The sequence below is a fragment of the Mycteria americana genome, chromosome 12 (genome assembly GCF_035582795.1).
Source record: "Mycteria americana isolate JAX WOST 10 ecotype Jacksonville Zoo and Gardens chromosome 12, USCA_MyAme_1.0, whole genome shotgun sequence".
Lineage (NCBI taxonomy): Eukaryota > Metazoa > Chordata > Aves > Ciconiiformes > Ciconiidae > Mycteria > Mycteria americana.
The window spans coordinates 18040731-18059924 of record NC_134376.1 but is presented as its reverse complement, the minus strand read 5'-3'; the positions used below and the strand labels follow the sequence as shown (position 1 = coordinate 18059924).

General features: G+C 43.0%; 1 protein-coding gene across 5 annotated transcripts in view; it reads right to left on the bottom strand.

Moving 5' to 3' along the window:
- The window catches only part of DNAAF8 (dynein axonemal assembly factor 8), a 96068-nt gene that overhangs the window by 42667 nt on the left and 34207 nt on the right, over window positions 1-19194 (bottom strand). For 4 of the 5 annotated variants that reach the window (XM_075515234.1, XM_075515231.1, XM_075515235.1 and 1 more), the window contains exons 13-16: window positions 15032-15226; window positions 6268-6384; window positions 3898-4042; window positions 1373-1688 (exon numbers count right to left, since the gene is read on the bottom strand). In XM_075515234.1, the coding sequence (XP_075371349.1) occupies window positions 1373-1688; window positions 3898-4042; window positions 6268-6384; window positions 15032-15226 (773 nt within the window). The remainder of the gene's footprint in view (window positions 1-1372; window positions 1689-3897; window positions 4043-6267; window positions 6385-15031; window positions 15227-19194) is intronic. The other variant, XM_075515236.1, reaches the window with a different exon arrangement.

Genomic DNA, 19194 nt, shown 5'->3' with positions numbered 1-19194 from the left:
ATGCTCAGAACAACCACAGGGATGTCTTTCAGCAGCCAAAAAAAAGACACGTGCCTCTCTTCTTCCCTCTGCAGGCCAGTCTACTCTGCTCCTCCAGAGGAAAGGGACCTCTGAGTGCAGCAGAGCCCTTCATTTACACACACAGGATTAAATGTGCTTCCTGCACCCTTAGGTTTGAGTCTCTGTCCAGGAAGTTGCAAGATTGTCAGGAAGGGAAGTGATTGTTTTGTGCTGAGGAAAGTACTCATCTTCATCAAGGAAAAGCTGCAGAGAGGTTTGGGAACAGAGTGCTGAGAAGGAGTGCAAGAGTGTCCAGGCTGCTGATCCAGCCTTCCCTCTGCCTCCCTGCAGGTGCAGGTGGTGTGCAAGGGCTGCTCAGTGCCGACTTTGGAAGCTTTGCTCCCTGCCCCCCACCCCCTTCCCTCACACACCTCTGCTCTGCTGAGTAAGGCCAATAGCAGGCGTTCTGGCAGCCTAACATCAATGTTATAAACCAAGCAACTTTAAGATTAAAAAACATTAGGTAAATCCATTTCTGTCCAAGATAGTCTAAGTAAGTCTTTGGGAACTGTAGTCCCCCTCCCTGTAGCACTACACAGCAGAGCCCAGACAGGCTAGGTTGCACGATGGATTAATAGATGCTTAAAAGCCCAGTTCCCTCTGCAGCCACATCCAGACCCATCTGAGAGTGAGATTCCAGACTCCTGAATGTCACTTGTTCCCAGCACTTTTTGGCACCCCATTGCTAAGCCATCATTTCCTAAATTGCTTTTCTCATGCTGTTTGCTACAGTTAAAAGTTTATAAGCCACCCTTCATTTTCACACACTTCTGTCATAATCCTCCAAAGAACCTTTTCCATCTGAAGCCCCTTATCTCTAGTCAGTTGATATGGAAGGGACATAGGGCAAAGCTAGACCAGGCTTTCTAGCAAAAGGCCACTCAGTGGCACACACTTGCAGCCCTTCTCCAGCACCAGGCATAGCTGGAAGAGGTCTCAAATCAGTCTGATCAGATGTTTCAGGCACAGAGGGCCCAAGAGCAGGTGCTGCAAGTGTATGAATCACAGGCCTAGCTACCAGGGAACAAGATGGGAAGCAACTGCAAAAGTCCCACACCTGACACCTTGACGCATCTATTATGTGCTGCAGAGGAGACAGTCCTGTGAGAGAGGGACTTTTGCAGACTCTAGTAACTGATTTGGAAATATAGAAGTAGGCAGATTGCTCCCACCCTGCACTCTTGTTCACTAAGACCTTTAGCAGAAGGCTGATACGTAAAGACAAAGCACGCCAGCTGCATGCCTGCCTGGCCTCCATGTCACACTTCGCCTGTGAGAACAACCATAGTTCAAAAACATCCAGGGCCATCACCTTGCTCTGTTGTTGCCTAGGGAAGCCGGATCCAGGACACCAGCACGCAGTGCCGCATCTGTAGCCCTCCCTCCAAACCAGAGGCACAGCTCCCTGTGCACACGGCTGTCCAGGTGGGGCAGGTAGACAAGAGGCTCTGCTTGGCTTCTGCAGTAGATGGCATTGATGGAACGGCAGTCCGTCACGCTCGCCAGCTGCGGATCAGATGGCCCAATGATATTCTGCAAGGCGCTACGTGCTTTAGGCCCTCTCACGCCTAATGCCAGCACTGGTGGCACCTTGCCAGTCTTTGAAGTATAGGAAGAAGGCAGCTTTTCTGTGAAAGGCAAACATATGTGTGACTAAAACATGGAACAACCCGCCCCAAGGTCATTCATTCCACTCAAGTGCTCTTTTCAGATCTGTTATAGCCAGACTTAGACAAAGTAACCTACTGGCTACCTGTCCTGTGGGTGACATGCTGGCAACCATCTTCACATTTTTACTCAATAGTAAATCTGAGATTATTCAAGGTAGTCTGTGGAAGAAAGAAGAGTTGGTTGCCTCATATTTGCTGTGGAAAGGAGTGTGCACAGGGTTAGTTACTACGGAGCAGCTGATACCCAAGCAGTCAGCGCTTCAACTTCTTGTGCAGCATGTTGTTCATGCCCACAAGGAAGGCTGGGGGGATTGAAGGAGAGACAGGAAAAGAACATGGGCCTGAGGAGAGGGAGGTTTTCTGTAATTTTTATCAGATATGGGAAAACTGGGAAGGGGATCACAAACTGGAAATCCGTAGACTTCTTTTCTAGATTACTTCCTTCTGCATCAAATACAGATTTTGTACTATGTTGTAAGATAACATATCCAGGCAAGTATTTGATTAGCTGCCCTTATTTCCCTGCCAGGACTTGAACTCTGGCTTTCCTTATTTCCTGCAACAACTGTTCCCTATGTCCCTGGAAAACCTTTCTCCATGTCTACTGTCAGCATAGTTGGGGTGCAGTAAGTAACCCCAGAAAAAGAGCAAATTTGGCTCCTCTGCAGTTCTTTTCTACCATACTGCAGATGGTAGAAAAAGTAGTAAAGTGTGTAATTTTCTTCCCTGAGGTTTAAAAACGTATTCAATTACGTTATTTGTTGCAGAAGAATCAGAAGCCAGAACATAAGTCTCGAGAGTAGGTAGATAATAGAGAAACAGGCTGTAAATATTTAAAATAATAATTTTAAAGTTTTCAAGCTAAGGGTAAAAACCTAATTTACAAACTTGCATAGCAGTTCTCAGCTCAAATGAATTGTCTCTTCATACAAAATGTTCCTAAATAATGGTGCATGGTACAGAGCATTGAAGCAGATCTGCTGCCTGTCACCTCCTAATGACTGGTGATTTTATGGTTTTCTTATTCATTTCTGGAGTCCTTCTTCATTTCTCCAGCTATCAGTATGAATGTATTACATGCACAGCACTGAGACAACTGCAACTGCAATCCCATTTCTAAGACAGTCCGCTCCTATTGTTTTCAAATGTAAAAACAGGGCAGAGAGACTGGAGAATTTTTCTCTGATTAAGTTGGTCTTCACTCACCTTCTGCCTGAGGAAAAGGAAACCCATTTCTCTCACTCTCAGCCTGCCAATACCTTTCCCCAAGAGAAATGGATTGCCTGTATTTGTGATGGTGTCACATACAAACCTTCCAGGAGAACTTCTTGGCTTAAAAGAAAGTACAAGCCATACTATACTGCAGAGGCAATCTCTATACTTTGCAGCTAATGTAACGCCTGTTGTTCTAGAGTTATATTGCATTAGCAACTAATAATATTCCATACACGCTTTAAGACAGGCTTCGTTATCTCTATTTCACGAATGGAAAAAATAAAGACTTAAGTGGTACATGCCAATATTTTAAAACATTGGTGTCTAATGTTAAAGACTTAGTGATTTGAGTTCAGAGACCCATATTGGTTTTGTTTACCTTATCTTCCTGGTCTCCCATCTCAGATCATCCTCTGTTAGCAAATATGACATTTTGATAATGGCTTATCAGCCAATGCAATTACAGGATGGCTAGATCAGTACTTTTGCCCATGCTTCTGAAGTGCCATAGGCAACGGGATAGGGGGAATTGTGGAAGGGGGAGGCTGAATTTTCTGCAGCTAAAACCTTCAGGAAAATCAGTGGGAACTAATTTAGTATATTTAACTAACACGACTCTAACCCTGGGGCTTAGACCATTGCAATCTGGGAAAGATTGCTGCAAAGAAACAACAACTAGAGTGGTTTGAGACACAAAAACGCATCAAGGGTTAAAAATTCAACTCATGGATATTGAACACTGGGTATAGAAGGGAAGAAACAGCCCAAGATCTTTTATAATTTCTTTTGGGAAAGATACAGGAACTGATAAAGCAACACTCATGTAAATCTGATACCCTCTCCCCCATGCCCACAGCACCACGTCACTCTTCACCTCAGTACATTTACAAGTCTTTGCCTTCACCTCAGTATCATCACATGATGGAATCTCTGAAGGAAAACTAGATCTCACCTGAGCTAGAGAGCAGCACATCCTGCTGAGGACAGAGCAGGCGGAGTCCACAGATATCCAGACCAGAACTGAGTACCAGCTGCAACGTGTGATGGGTAGCTAGGGGACTTTGGAAGAGAGTTTCAAACAGCAATACCATGGCAACCTGAACAGCAAGAGCACATTGGAGAAATGAGCCAAATGCTTCCAAGCCCTCAATGACCACACAGCTGTATCTCTTCTGCTCACCTTTAATTCCCATGCTTTATCTACATTGTAAGAGCTACACAGAGGCTTTATTTTATGTTTACATGCAGTTCAGCACAGTAGGCTCTTAGCTTCAGATTGAATCATAACTACCTAAGATAATTATGATTGAATCTATTTCTGCTCATATAATTGTGGCTTTTGTCACATAAACCTATGAGTAAAAACCTGCAAGTTCTCTGGGGCAGAGACTGAAGCGTATCACTCCTGCTGTTTGACTTCACATACTACAGAAAGATGGTTAAATAATAATAGACCAACTGGTTGTTTCTTTATACCTACAAAAGTGCCAAAATCAACATTAAAAAAAAAAATATCAAAAGGCAGACACCACTGGTACTGTCCCAGATTTACATTTTGAAGCCTTCTTTACCAGACTAATCCACTTCAGCCCATCCTGGCACATAGGAAGATATACACCAACACATACTGAATGTCTATACCCAAAAGGGAAGCAAATTACTATTACTTTCCTATCAGAAGAAACATATTGTTTCAAAAAGCAGGTGCTTTACAACAGTAAGTTGTGTGGTGCTGTGGGTAATAAATTGTCTAGCTGTAGATCAGACAAGCATGATTGTACTGGCCTCAAATTTGTGCCTGGTTCTCCTGGATGTAAAGCAACACAACGCTATCCCCAGCAGCAAGCTTTATGGCTGCAGTGAACGCCAAATTAATTCATCACTATTGGACACTTTAAATGAAATGCTACTCCCCCATAAACACATTATGAGGCTTATACCATCATGATAAATGAAGATATAAATTTACTCAAATCATAAAAAAGTGGTCTAATTAGGAATAAAAGCTCTATTTCTTTATGTTCGTCTAGCTAAAGCTCTCCTGATATTAACCCAATATTCACAGCAGCCAGTAAAGGAAGTATTTTTCTGTAGCTGCTATGAGAGTCCCTGAGGCTTGGCTGCCTGGGCTCAGAGCCAACTTTGATAATGCAGCTGTCCAGCATTGAGAAACCTCAGTAACTGCCTGTCTCCCCTCTGCTTGGCTTTGGTCTCTGTCTGAGCTTTGTTGCAGGTATGCCTTGGCCCAGTCTCACGTGTCACTGATCCTGGCCGTTACCCTAACCCGCTGACTTGACTTTCTGGCTTGGCCTTGTCACTCTCACCTCTTGGCTGACCCTGGTTACTGCTGCTGGACCTGCTCTGCTCTTCTCGCTTGGGTAATGTGGGACTGCCACATTAATTGGGTAATTGGGTAATGTCAGTCTCGGCTCCCGGCTTGCCTTCCCTTCCAGAGCATCCTGCCCTTGCTGTGAGAAGGTCTGTACGGACCCACTAACAGCACTCCTGAGGCAAGTTGAGGAACTGTAACGGAGACATGAGGCATTTCCTGACTGCGCCGAGTGCCAGGTATCTTCAGCTCCCAATTGTGGACTCCAAGCATCTTCCAGGAGCAAGCCTGGTATACTCTCAGCAACTGGTCAGGCTTGCTGCATGTTCAGAAAGAACTTAATATATCTGCATCTCCCTGAATCAATGCTAACAGGAAACTGAACTCTGTCAGACCAAACCTGCTATGTTTTGTGTTACACAAGAGCTAAGAAAGGTGAGTTACCATAGTTAATGAGTTATCATACATGGGTGGAGGTCCAGTACATTTTGGTACGCACTCCTAATCAGCTAATTTGAGTTACCTTAACCTTCTCTTCTTCTGGGGCAAACTAAGTAGAATTACTTCCCACTTGTTCATACAACACACACGCAGTTACTGTAGGTCAGGTAGATAGTACCAGAAGCTTCAGAAATTTTTTTGAATGTCTCTGAGCGCAAGTTTAAAAAAAAGTTGTGTTGTATACTGGCTTGCAGTCAAGTTGTTTTGGGTTATCAAAATTTTGTCTACTGTCACCAATTTGCACCTGGTTGGTAGCAATTTCTTCAACCTGCACATTTCATAGTTTAATCTTCTGTGGCTCAGAGCAATCAGCACATCAATACTGATGAGACAAAATACCCAGCTGATATATTTAGGTCTGAACGAGAAATACGTCAAGATCAGTATTTGTACCAAACCTCAAGACTGAAATATTCCAGGTCACTTAATCGTCTTTCAACTTCCCACATCATCCCACAAGTCAGAAAGGAGTGGTTTGGTTTTTTTTTTTACCTCAGTGTCTATATCTCTGCAAGCCTCAATGTCACTGCTATTAGGGAAGTATTTTTCATCAGTTTCAACTGTCTGCCAGTAAAATCCATTTGGCACTGCAAACACCTTCTCCACTGCCTGAAATGCACAAAGGACATCTTTTACCTGCATGTTATCTTGATCCCTCAAAATAAAGGGCTAGGAAAAAAAAATAGTATTTTATGGCTAGAGAGCACATAAGGATGCACATTAATGGATTAAACCTATTAGTCCAGTGTCATTAATCTATCATTTGCTTTCTTACAACTGTACCACTACCTCCAATTAAGTGATATTCCAAGAATATGAATCTGCCACTGCTTCCTGAGAGACTGAACGTTCCCAGGGTCCAATCCAGTGACCCTCCGACATGCAGAGTACCCCCTGACATGAACAGAAGTTGCATGCAAAGGCACTGCAGGATCAGGCTGAGCAGCTCGAGACCTTGATTCTCCACGATTGTGCTGAGCATCCAGCAGAAAAGGGCTTTGTTAAAGGAACGCTCTAATTAACTAATCAAACGGAAGTGTACGGAAAGAATTGCATGAACTTCTACATGCCTGTAACCAAAATAGGACATTTCTCCTGTGCTCATGTCACCACAAGTGACACATATCCGTAAGTCTTATTGTGCTACATACTCATGGATAGGCAAAAAGACTCTGGCATTTAGGTCACAGCTTTACAGAAGTGTAGCATTTCCCAATCTCAGCACCTTATTTTGTTTCTCATACATTTTCTGGGCAGCCAAGCAAGCAACTTGTACAAGTGCAAGTTTAAGGACGTGTCGCTCACAAGAATTTGCTGTGACTGCACGCTCAGTAAGCAAGGCCATAGTCCAGGAACACACGCAGCTTTTAAGTCGTGTTTGTCAAGTTCTGGTTTGGGAAGAAGTGATGTTTGTAGCCATGCCACAATTGAGCATTCCAGAAATATGGATGCATTTAGGCAGAGTTCACATTGGGCAGGATTCATTCTAATATTGGGGGGAAAAAAAAAAAAACCAAAACAAAAAAAACCAACAAACCATAAAAAACAAGAAAACCCAACTGTCACTTTTGAGATGTAGGCTCAGGTGGTGTAAATCAGAGTAGCTTCACTATTTCTAGAGACCCTACTTTGATTCAAAGCAGTCATTAATCTGTCCTCATCTCATATAGACAGAACTTTTCAAAAAAAGAAAAAAGGAATTAAATTTCAAGATGGCCTAATCAGGACCTTTATTATGGACAGAAAATGGACTAACACTGCATGAAGAAGCATCCATTCTGGATTGAGGTACATATAATGCTGTTTAATTGTGTAATCACCTGAGAGGGTTTTTTTTTTTTGCACTGCTTGGCAAATAATAGGCACTTAATATCATTCTATGAATGTTTAAAAACAACAACCAGAAAATGAAATTAATTTGAATAATATTAAGACCCCTCTGACATCTGCCTTTCTGCTTCAGCAACCTTTTGTGTTTTCTCCTTCCTCTGTTTCCTGTGCTTCATGAGATATTTGCCTAAAAGCAGAACTGGGGATTTCACTTTTCACCTGGTTTCAGTCAACACAACTACATCACACCAAGAGCTTTGACGTCTCTCAATAGATTTGTCCATTTTATCCTGCAATTCATCATTCAGCAGCCTCCACTTGTGATATTACACTTGGTTGCTGTGGAAAATATCGTCAGAGGAAAAGCAAGAAATCGTTGATATAAGAAAACAGAAGATCTTCTCCGTTTCCAATGTTTGCTGCCAGCTCCTACATACAGCACTAGCACAATGCAGTGAGCACAGACAAGCCCTATAAAATGGAAACGCAGCAAGACCCCAGTCATCTGGGGTTCAAGCTGTTCCTTGAACAATCCTCAACTCTATAAACTTTCAAGAAGAAGGAAAAGAGAACGGACAAATGTGGTCAAACCAACTCCAGCCTACATTTCCATAGAAACCTTCATTAAATCATCCAGCCCCAGTTAGGACACAGAGGACGCAAGTTGGGAAATGCAAGGTAAAAAGCTGACCATAGTGTAAGCTGTGGATCAGCTGTGATCCCAGGCACGCTGCTGTGTGGTCGGCCTCCCTCCCCACCAGCGCAGGGATCTGGCCACATATCAGGGAATCAAGGCCTGTGGAAAATTGTTACTGTGACCTGGCAGATTCTATTTTCTAGCAGCCAACCCAAGTGATTTCACAAAGCAACAGAAAATGAAGCTTGAAAAGTCTTAGTCCTCCTAGAAAGTCCTTTTCCTCATGGGTAAGAAAATACACATAGATGGCTGCAGTATGACAGCCCCTGCTTTTTCCAGTCTAGCTAAAATGTGCTAGTGGAAGAGAACTCCTGACACTGCCTTCCTGTGCAGTGCACAGGAAAAATAGGAAGCAAGCAACTTTCCCATGCATGTAGGAGAGAATTGCATCGAGTCAGTTGTAATAACATTGAGATGAGCCCTATCTGACATATAATGCAGAGCGGCTCTCTGCAGGCAGCTGCACGACCCCACTCTTACTGAAATAATTTTGGCGATTTGGACACTACTTATCTTTATGCTACTTTGGTGCTACTTTTAACGTTCCACAATGAGAGAGAGGGTAGGCGTGAGAATTGTATTGGTTTCACCTCAGAGCTGCTTCCTCTCTTATGCCTCCAACAACATTACAGTAGCCGTAAAGCTTCTGTGCAAACACAGCAGTTCAGATGTCTCTCCCAGGATAGCTGATACATCATCTCTGAATGCTGACCTGTCTCTTGGCAGGGAGAAGAGGAGACTCCCTCCCCATGCACTGCACAGAATGGTGAAGAGGCAGTCCAGCCTTCGATACCTATCTAAAAATTCTTCTCTAAGGCTCTGCAGACTCAGAGCACTGCAATAATCTCACAGCTCATGGTAAAGGCATTATACCAGGGAGGAAGGTACCCTACAGTCGGTCAATAGCAGCTACAGCAGCCCCCAGGATACTCTGACTTATGCTGTGAAAGGCTTCAACACTCAGAATCATTTAACCATAACCATGCCCATGACTGTCTCCCCCATGCCCCCACTGTAAGAAAGCAGGGTTTCTTGCAGCACTGATATCCTCTTCATCCATATTGCCTTGACCAGAAAGAGCAGGAAGGGAGGGCATGTCCATAACCTCCCATTTGTAGTTATTCTTTTTTGTCAATTATCCTTTTTCTTATTTGTTTTGGGAGACAAATTATGATTTCTGCTACCTTAAGACACTGGAAGAGACCAATTTGTACCATAGCTAGGATTGAATGCACACCATTTTTTCAAAAAGCGTTGAAAAGAAACCCAGAGCTACTGCTTTGTTTCAGACAATATTACCAAGATGAAACCAGACAGTTATGGGAAGGAAATTCACAGCAGAACAAAAACGTGTTGTAAAATACTGAGCAGAAACAAGAATAAGCACATTTTAGAGAAGACCAGAGCTGCATGCAGCAAAACCATGAATCTTTAACTGTCATACAGAAATATGACCAAATCCAATATCTCTTCTTCTTGCTTACAGTGTATTCTGTTCTCATTTCCGACAACAAAGAAATAGCTTTTGCTGTCAGATGATCTAAGAGAGTCTTTTAAGTTGCAACGAGTCTTCTAGACTGCTTCCCAGCTACAGCAGGAAAACAGAAACTGCAGGAAGAATTTCTATGTACTCCACAATCTCATCTCCTCACATGCAAGGTATGCATGTGTCTTTCCAATGCAAAGATCTGCTCAGCCATTATCACTATGAGACAACACCCAAATCCCTTGGAGAAAGGTGCTGCATCCTCCACTACCTCTAAAGACAGACTGTAAATTCTGTATGTATATAACTTCTCCCCTTCAACTCCACTGACCACATCACTGGCAGCAGAGGAAGCACTATTCTCACTCTAGCAAAGGCCTCGATGCTAACACACAGGCAAGGCTCATGCCTGATGTGATTCACTGAATCATGCCCCCGAGTTAGGCAGCATTATCCTCAAACTCTCTCCTCTCCCCGATGTCATGAATCCCAATGTGTTAGTGTAGTATTCCTTGTGGAATCCAGATTAACACAAATTTGAATGTTTCCCGCACATCTTCCCTCCCCATCATGCGTGCTCACTTCAAATGGTTGCAGAATTTAGTGTAGGAAACGTGGAAGCACAGTAGGAAGATCCCAGGCAGCAAAAAGGCTGGGGATAGAGGGGGCTAATTAAGAGCTTTGCCACTGAAGTTGTACAATTCTGGTGACTGTATTTCAGGCAGTTTGAAGATGTATCTCACTTTCCCTTGGCCCCCTTCTGGATAGGGATATCTTAAAACACAGAAGAGAAAGGATGAGACAAAAACTTCCACCCTTTCTGCCCATGATGCACAATACTAATGGCTAAGCCCATTAGCTTGATAGTTCTTTTAAGCTGGTCTTTTCTGGAATAATTAGCAATGGCCACAATTTAAATGTGAGCTATCAGATTTTAGGAAGAATGAAAAACTATAATGGTTTAATCCTCCCCAAGCTATGCCTTCATCTTTGTGCCAACTCTGGTAGGCATCATTGTAGTCCTTTCTCCTTTTAAAGGTTAGGGGTTTTTAGTTACAAATACCAATGACAGCCTGAACTCCTGGCCCCACTAAAATCAATTACAAACTCCAATGGGACTCAGCTAGGGCCAGGATGTCACCTTCTCCCTTCTGCTTCATGAAGATACAGCCACGCAGCTATTCTGTGTCTGCAGCTATGGATTAATTTCTGTAAATGCATATAGATGAGGCCCCAGGACAAATGTCTCACCAACAGACGAGTCATATCCATGTGGAATCATCAGTCAGGTGACATGCTCTCGTCAAAGCTGTTGATACAGCTTTATCAGGCTGCACAGCAGACTCAGGGTACCAGACATGTGAGGCCTGGCCCTTAGCACCAACTCAGACAAGGACAAGACACGAGCAAGATTTGGAAAGCAAAGGGCAGGATGAACCTGTCCTTTTGAACCTCCTGTTTTACAATTTTAGCCTGGTCAAGCTTCTGGTCTTAGGGGCCGGCACCTGCCATGCTGCAAGTCTCAACATCCTGCTGGCTCTGGTTTGGGGAAGCAGATGCTGTTCTGGGTGTTTTATCCCTCCCTAATACCCGTTTCAGCTGCTCAACAATCAAGTCTTTCACGCTTTGGCATTAGGCTCAGCAGAAGCTTCAGAGGAGAAAAGCACAGCCCTGAGCCATACACTAAATCTGAGAGCTTACAGCAACATGTGGATCAGGTCTAACAGCTGGACAAATTCCGTGCACTCCAGGTAGCTCAGTCTGTGCTCTCCACCCACAAAACATTACATGGCCGAGCTTAGGTACTGCTTAAAGCTGCTAGTTTGCTTTTTCCTTTCATGCTGTGTGAGAAGAAGAGAGAACACATGGAGCAATAACCTAAAATCAAAACAGCATAGTTGCCAACACCGTGAGGCACTGAACCACAGCATACTGCCAGTTATTACAATTTGAGATGTGTGGAAGGCAATGCCCACGCAGCCAAGGGCCTGAAGAGAGTTGGGTGAAAAGCTGATGTGGTACTAAGCAGCAATTCTCTGAGCAAGCCTCTCGTTAGCATTGAAGTTAAGAAGCTATAGTAAAAGACAGTGGAAGATGCTGAAGCCACTCAGCAGGGCTAAGGCCATGATGCTTGTCAATGAAATAACGTCACAGCGTTCAAACTCTAACGCTCACAGTCTTCTTGTCGAGCCCACACTAAAACACAGATGCACAGATCTGAAAGATCCTCTGGAAATGCCTATCTCTCTTCAGAGACTATACGCAGAGCTAGGGCAATCACGTATCTAAATTAGGTGCCTTAAGTGCACAAAGTAACAAGTGATGCATCTGGACTGCTTTTCCACAGCATGAAACAGTGATGTCTAATTTCATCAGCAAGGCATAGCTCTTCTGCTACATGGTTATTTCAGTCTTTGGAAAAAAGTTTGCAACTTTCAAACCTTGTGTGTATGTGTGTACGTGTAGAGCTCTTCTGATAACACAGTTGCCATCAACTCTCTAGCAGGGAAATCCCAAAAGTCTGAAATACCACATTAAAGAACCGCTGTACTTTCTGCGAGTCCACTCCCATACATCAAACTTCCTGTTAGTTCAGTCTGTGCTGTTTGAAGTTTTTGGCAGCATTGAGTTACAACATCGGGGCAAATTTAGCTCCCTGGACCCAGTTCTGGAATTCTTATCTATGCTTAGGCAAAACTGCATTAAAAAAAAAAAGTTTCTTTGCTTAAGTGAAAAGCAAGGAGAGAACTTTGTGTAGACCTGCCCTTAATCAGTACTATGGTCTCAAAAAAGAAAACACAACCTTTGTGCTGGAAGTCAGCAAGGAAAGTAACTAAAGGAGCAGCAAGCAGGTAACTGATCACCAGGAGGTGCAACAAAATCAATTTTCTGGAACTAAAAGAAAAAAAAAACCTCATTCACCTTGACTTGGAGATGGAGGTTCCCCTCCTTCCTTGAAACTTCACTGACACGATCACCCATGCACTACTGCTATGCCCCGACTCCTCTGTCATGGTGGGCACCTGTATAGGTTGGGAGTTCAAGAAGATGCTCTGGAAGGTGACCAAAAAGATGGCGAGCATTAGGGGTTGCACCCTTCGGGCAAATGTCCCAGTGCCCAGAACAACTGAGAGAGGGCAAGAGAAAGTCAGAGTGCCTTAATGGAACAAACAGGCACAGGAAAAGAAGCATCAACACTGGCTATGTATGTTGTCTGTATCCCTAAGGTTAATGCTTGCATCCTAAGGCTTAACAGGAGAAAGTACTTTTATTTTATGTTAAAATGAAGCAATCCTCTTTTTGCTGACAAGGGACATTGCAGTTAATAACTTCCACAGGGATTATGTCACTCCTAACCTAACCTGGGGTTTTAATGACTGCATTGTGAGTTTACTCTTCATATCAAAAGTGAATTACTACAGGTTAATAGGCTGTATGCACAGCATTAATAAGAAAGCCTCAAAGAAAAATAGCAAGAGAGAAGCAATCTCTTTGGGATCCAGAACAGACTGAAAAAAACACTAGACCAGCTGACTGAAAACAAGACATTGGCTCATGCACTAACAAACAACGTGCCTAAAGGTTATTACAATTACTGCTAACAACTGCTCATAAAGTCATACACAGAGCTAGTCAGTACACCAGCAGACAGCAATTTTACCTGATGTTCCCTCTCCCTCCACTCCTACCCATTTGTTTCATCAACCTGTCAGGGTTTTTGTCTCAGACTGTAAGCTACCTGGAGCAGAAATAGGTATTCACTGCACGCTTTTCCAACACGTAGTAGCAGGTTCTTTGATCTACTTAGTTTTGTATACACCACCTCAAAATATAAATATAAATATATAGAAAGCAAGCATGGATCACTGGCCTTGTACAAAATCTTCAAACCAATGAAGTTAAAAGAATATGATATTGAATTTTCTATGCAGCACTTTTTGGTTGTATTTTAATGACACTTGGGAACATTCTCAGTTGGTACCACTTTGTAAAGCTTCAGGGCAGACAACAGGGTTAGCTGCTGCCTGCTGAGAGTCTGGCTCATTGAGCCTTGCTTTGCAAAATCAGCCTTTCTGTTTAACTACAAGATACATCTATCAAAGAGCCATGATACATAGTGGTCTCGGTTCAATTCAGGCCTGAGAACCTGGGTGGCACAGAGCATTTGAACTTAGGAAGAGAATGTGCTCTTTAAATTGACTCCAGTTTTTCTATGGCATCAAGGCAAAGATCCACCCCCAGTAAGTGCCTGCTATCTTGCTGTTCAATTTCTAATGATTTATAATTCCCCTAATAAGGGATTTGCATAAAAGCCCTGACTGTTTTAAATGATGCCTTATTTTATGCCTTAAAAGCGTACAGCAGATTTATCTTTTACAAGTACGTCAGACTGCTTTATAGCACTTGCTTCTACTTGAAAGCTACGGTGACTGCAAATCAACAGCATTAAGCCTCCTTTTCCTCCACAGAAGTGGGATAAACCTTTAGTGCACTGCTAAACCCCTAAGCTTTCATGGCATTGATTCTCACAGAGTAATAGTAATCCCCAAATCTGGTTGAAATTGCAGAAAAGTTCTCATGCTACATTATTTTCAGAACTAAATTTCGTTGTGAACCAGAATTGCAGTCTTCACCATTCCCTGGAATTGTGTCTCAAGGTTTTTGTTGATTTAGAAATATTGGGAAAAGACCATGATTGTCCAAAGGCTGCTGACGTCATAGGAAAGAAATAAGTACAACATTCCCTCAGAAGGTATGGAAATCAGGTCACATTCAGTGCTTCTTTGAAAACCTGGTCTAAATATTTACACTAAGGTAGGATAGGCTGTTAAAGGCCTAAAAGCAATGCTGGATGCCCTCAAGGAATAAACTCCCCCAATAAGCATAATGAATTCTTGTAACATTTAATTCACTTGAATATTTGTTATGGAGCACTTGCTAACCTGACAGAAGTGCAAAAGTTAATTATCATTCTACTTATGACAGCATGAGGTGAATGTTCTTGCAGATGTCTCTAGGCAGGCAAGTGATTTTAAGCACTTGATTTTAAGAGGTGCTATGTCCTTATAATCTCATACACTTTGGTGCAAATCTACCCTGCTTAGAAGCATTTGTTTTCAAACTCTGTTTAAATCCTTAGCTAAAGCAAACGAGAATACTTGTTAACACAGGAAGAACAACAACTTTTACTGGACCTAATAAGAAAAAAAATTACCAGAAGTCCAAGTATTTCTGTACAGTACCTGAGGATCAGGATTAACAGCAGTGATGTCACTGAGCAGGACAGAGGGAATTTCAGGAAGAAGTGGACACAGCTGCTTTTGGAAATGATTGGCCAGTTCTTCCCTCCACCAGATAACATCCGGAAGCCATGTACAGACTAGAAATGCAGAAATCTTCTGGTAAAAAATGGATGTTCCTCGTAGATCATCTTTAGTCTGCAAAGAGTCAACGGTTAAAAAGCATTGATGATGGCCTCAGAAACTTTCTGTTCTGTACCATTCACCTGCAGCAGCTCTTTTTCTGCAACCATCCCAGCCTCATGCTTCACACATCTGCCATACAGCTGTACTTCGGATTCTCCAAACCAAACACCTCTCATCCTCCCAAACCATCACACCCTCCATCCCTGCAACCAGAGTTCTAAACTTGTCCTCTCACCCACAGAAAACACGCTTCTCCCACAATCTGGTATCACCCCACAAAATCTCTACTCCCAGGTCCAAAGACAGAGTTGAAGGTCCTGATACTGTTGGGGTTCCTGACCTAGGAGGTGGGACTTGAGAGCAGATGCTGTCTGCAACAGTCAGTTACGCCCATCAGGTGTGTGGAAGGGCTCACTCCATGACTTGGGGTCACGCGTCCACATAGACTTAACTCAAAGTGCCCTTTGGTGAAGGCACTAGGGAGATTAGCAGCATTGCCCTTCCACCAGAGCTCTCGACACACTCAGACTGCTCAGCTACAAAACTCCACCACAGATGACAACTGGCAAGTTATTAGCAATCGTCAGTTGGTTGCAAGACGCTGGTATAAAATAACTGGCTCATAACATCCGTCAGCCCACAACTATTACTCCGAAGCAGATTACATACCACACTTAAAGAGGGAGAAAATGCCATAAACAGGACCATAAAACAGCTCAATACAACGAAACATTAATTTGCAAAGGGTTTCATAGGGATATAAATGAAAAGATTTATTAATTCCAAGGTTTAAGATTGAGACTTATATTGATATGTTAATATTGAATACTGCACTGCTAATTTACAGTTTTCCATCATTTAACCTCCCCTCTAAGCCCCTTTGTTCTTCCAAATCAGTTCTTAATTAGCAGGACTTTCAGAGAACAAAATTGGTGACCTCAATGAGACCCAATTCAAAGTTAACAGAATGAACAGTTACGCAAAGCATCTTCTCTACACCAGCTATTATTGCACCTAGAAAGTAGAGCTCAAGCAGGAAAGGTCTGCAGAAAAGCCCCAAATCTAGTGACAGAGATTGCAAGCTCTTCTGAGCCACCACAGAATTGTTAAGTGATTGAAGCACACAGACAAGAACCACGTTGCTCTGCACAGTGCTAGTGTGCCTAATTGGGAATGCTTAGTAGATTCTTAGAAAGCATACTCCGTACAAATCTAATTCCCATCAGACATGCTTGTAACTGCAGCTTGTCTATCAGCATGCAGGAATTAGAAGAGGTGAGCGTATAAGCATTTGTTCTGACAACAAGTCAAGAAACCAAAACCATGCAGGGATGTTCAAATTTGCCTCACTTCTATCACTTATTTGGAGGAGGACAGAAATAAAAAACCCAAACTAAACCCCCAAAACCTGACAAAAATAGCAGGAAACATAGCAGAACCACTTGATATAGAAATAGATGCCATCCTAGTTGAATAAGCCAAAAGGCTTATTGACCTGCTACGAGCAGGAGCTTTTGCCTTGAGAAACCACTATTATGTTTGTATTCATAACCATTAGACCTTGGGATGGAGAAATAAAATGTGACAAACAATAAAAGACACAGAGATGACAGTGAAGTGGTCAGTAAATAAAAGTTGATGGCTTCGAGGTCTGGAATATAGCTCAGCTCCATTTAATAACAACTGGGGAAAAAAACCCCAAACTGAAACAACAAACCCCCCCAGCAACAACCTATAGTAACATGAAACTAGCAGGCTGCCTTGGTCCAGTTCTTGGTGATGAACTGTACCCATCATTAGAGCTGTGACTCCCTAGCAGGCAACAAGCCACAGGATCAAATAACATCAAAGCCAACGAGACAAATGCACTCAGCATGTTCAATCTCACCAGGGCTGGGAATTAACAGGGGCGCAAGCTGGGGAAAGTGAAACCTTGCCTTGTTGATACAGATAGGTCCTTAGCATCTTAGGCTAGCAATCCAATGTCAGCTGCAAAAATCATATTCATGTTACAATCTGCAGAAAATCCATAGTCGACTGTCATTCTGCTGCTATTATGAGGTAGGAGTACAGATACACAGAGAAAGATGGGCATTTCCCTCCTAGCATCAAGCAGGCACAAGTCTGTACCTAATATGTTGCGTAGTTTTGTACATACCCATCTTTGGCACTGAAAATGGACTCTGCACTTTACACGTTAAGAACATTAAAATATCAATTTGTCATAATGCTTCTGGTTAACATTTACACTACTTGCTATGTCTTTTTTACATAATCCAAAAAAAGTACCTAAGATTTCCCTACATTCTTATAGCAAATAGATGCAACAAAAATGCCTGGAAACCCAGTCATATTTTGAAGGTAAGCCCTGACAAGTGGTTCTCTTTGTGCCCATAGGAGACAACGGGAACAAGAACCAATAAGCGCCACAACAGAATTCTGTTATCCGATTCAACCATTACAATACTGTACATTAACACTACAGCAAGAGACTAAGACTTAAGTGTGGGTTGGTCTATTGATTTTCCAACAATTTCTCTCCAACAATAGTAGAAGCTGCTCAAGGGGAGGAATGGGGAGATAGGATGGACTAGCTGCTGTTTTCCTTGTCTCTGCTGTGGCTGACATTTCTGAAAGACTTTTGTTGTTCCTATCAGCTTAGATCTCTGTTGGGGAAAGAGCAGCCGCTTTACAAATGCCTGAGGAAAGCAAAATTGACAAAAGTCATTGGTACCACAAAGACATACGGTAGAGCCTCTAAGGAGAGGAAACCTCAGTTACACATAGTCTTGCTTTGAGGAACAAGTCCAAATGCCTTGTATGTTCACTGCTGTGCATACTAGCTGAACTCAACAGCAGTGTCAATGTCAGTGTCATTACAGCAACGGTAAATGGGGCAGCGGAATAGCATTTGCAATTTATATACGGACTGGAAACTCTGTATGGCTCATCCCGCCAACCTGTGATGCAACCCTTCCCAGCTCCAACCAAATATTCAGAGCAGCCTGAGCCTACAGCTTCCAAAGTTCATTCAATTACATGACACCAGATACATATTTTGAGCACACTCAGTGCTCAGCAATTTTGATGCTTTGGCCAACTCTTCAGCTGAAATCAGCAGAGAGCAACAAGGCAAGTGGACAGAAGGCAGATCAGTCTCTGTTCTTCCATTTTCTTTGCTCCATAGTGCAAACATCTTGAACTCAGTTGCCTTAGACAGAAAGCAACATTAAGCCCTTGTCCAGTCTAGCAGACTGCTTCGTCTCATTAGCCATGCTGCTTCTGCTGACAGGTGCCCAAACACCAACGGAAAGGTTGCTTACTGTTTTGGGGTTGAATTTTTTTGGTGGTGTTTTAATCATGACATTTGTTGCCAGCATCAATCATTTACTTGCAGGAGCACTGGAGCCACAGCTGTCATACTCCAGGCTTTATGATACATCATTGGAAATTTAATCTTTACTGCTCGTAGGCAGGCAGCTGCAAGTAAAAAATGCTTGCTGCAGCTGAGTAGAGGAAGTTTAAGCATCTTTTTAAAATGTGTTTACACCCCCTCTTCCATCTAAAGTTCACATGACATGTCCAGCAGGTGCGACTTAGATACCTGGGGAGCCCCCTAAGACCACCTGCTACTGGGTCCTATGGGGTCTTTTCAGCACAGAGGAAGTGTCAAGAATGAGCATGTCTATCATCACATTCCTGTTAACGTTACCAGGGGCGAGGCAGGCAAGAAGAGTAGAAAATCCACTACCAGCTCGCTAAAGCCACAAGTGTTGCTTTGAGCAACCCAAGAGAAACTCACCAGCCTCAAGGGAGCACAGGGCCAGCATCTCAAAGGTCATTCAATAACAGGATAGTTATTCAAGCAAGTGGCCCACAGGAGATCTGGGGTGCACAAGGAGCACTGTTCCCCAGATATACCTGGGTACATTTTCCAGCAAGAGTCAGCCATACTGCATAGGTAGGACAGGTATTTATAC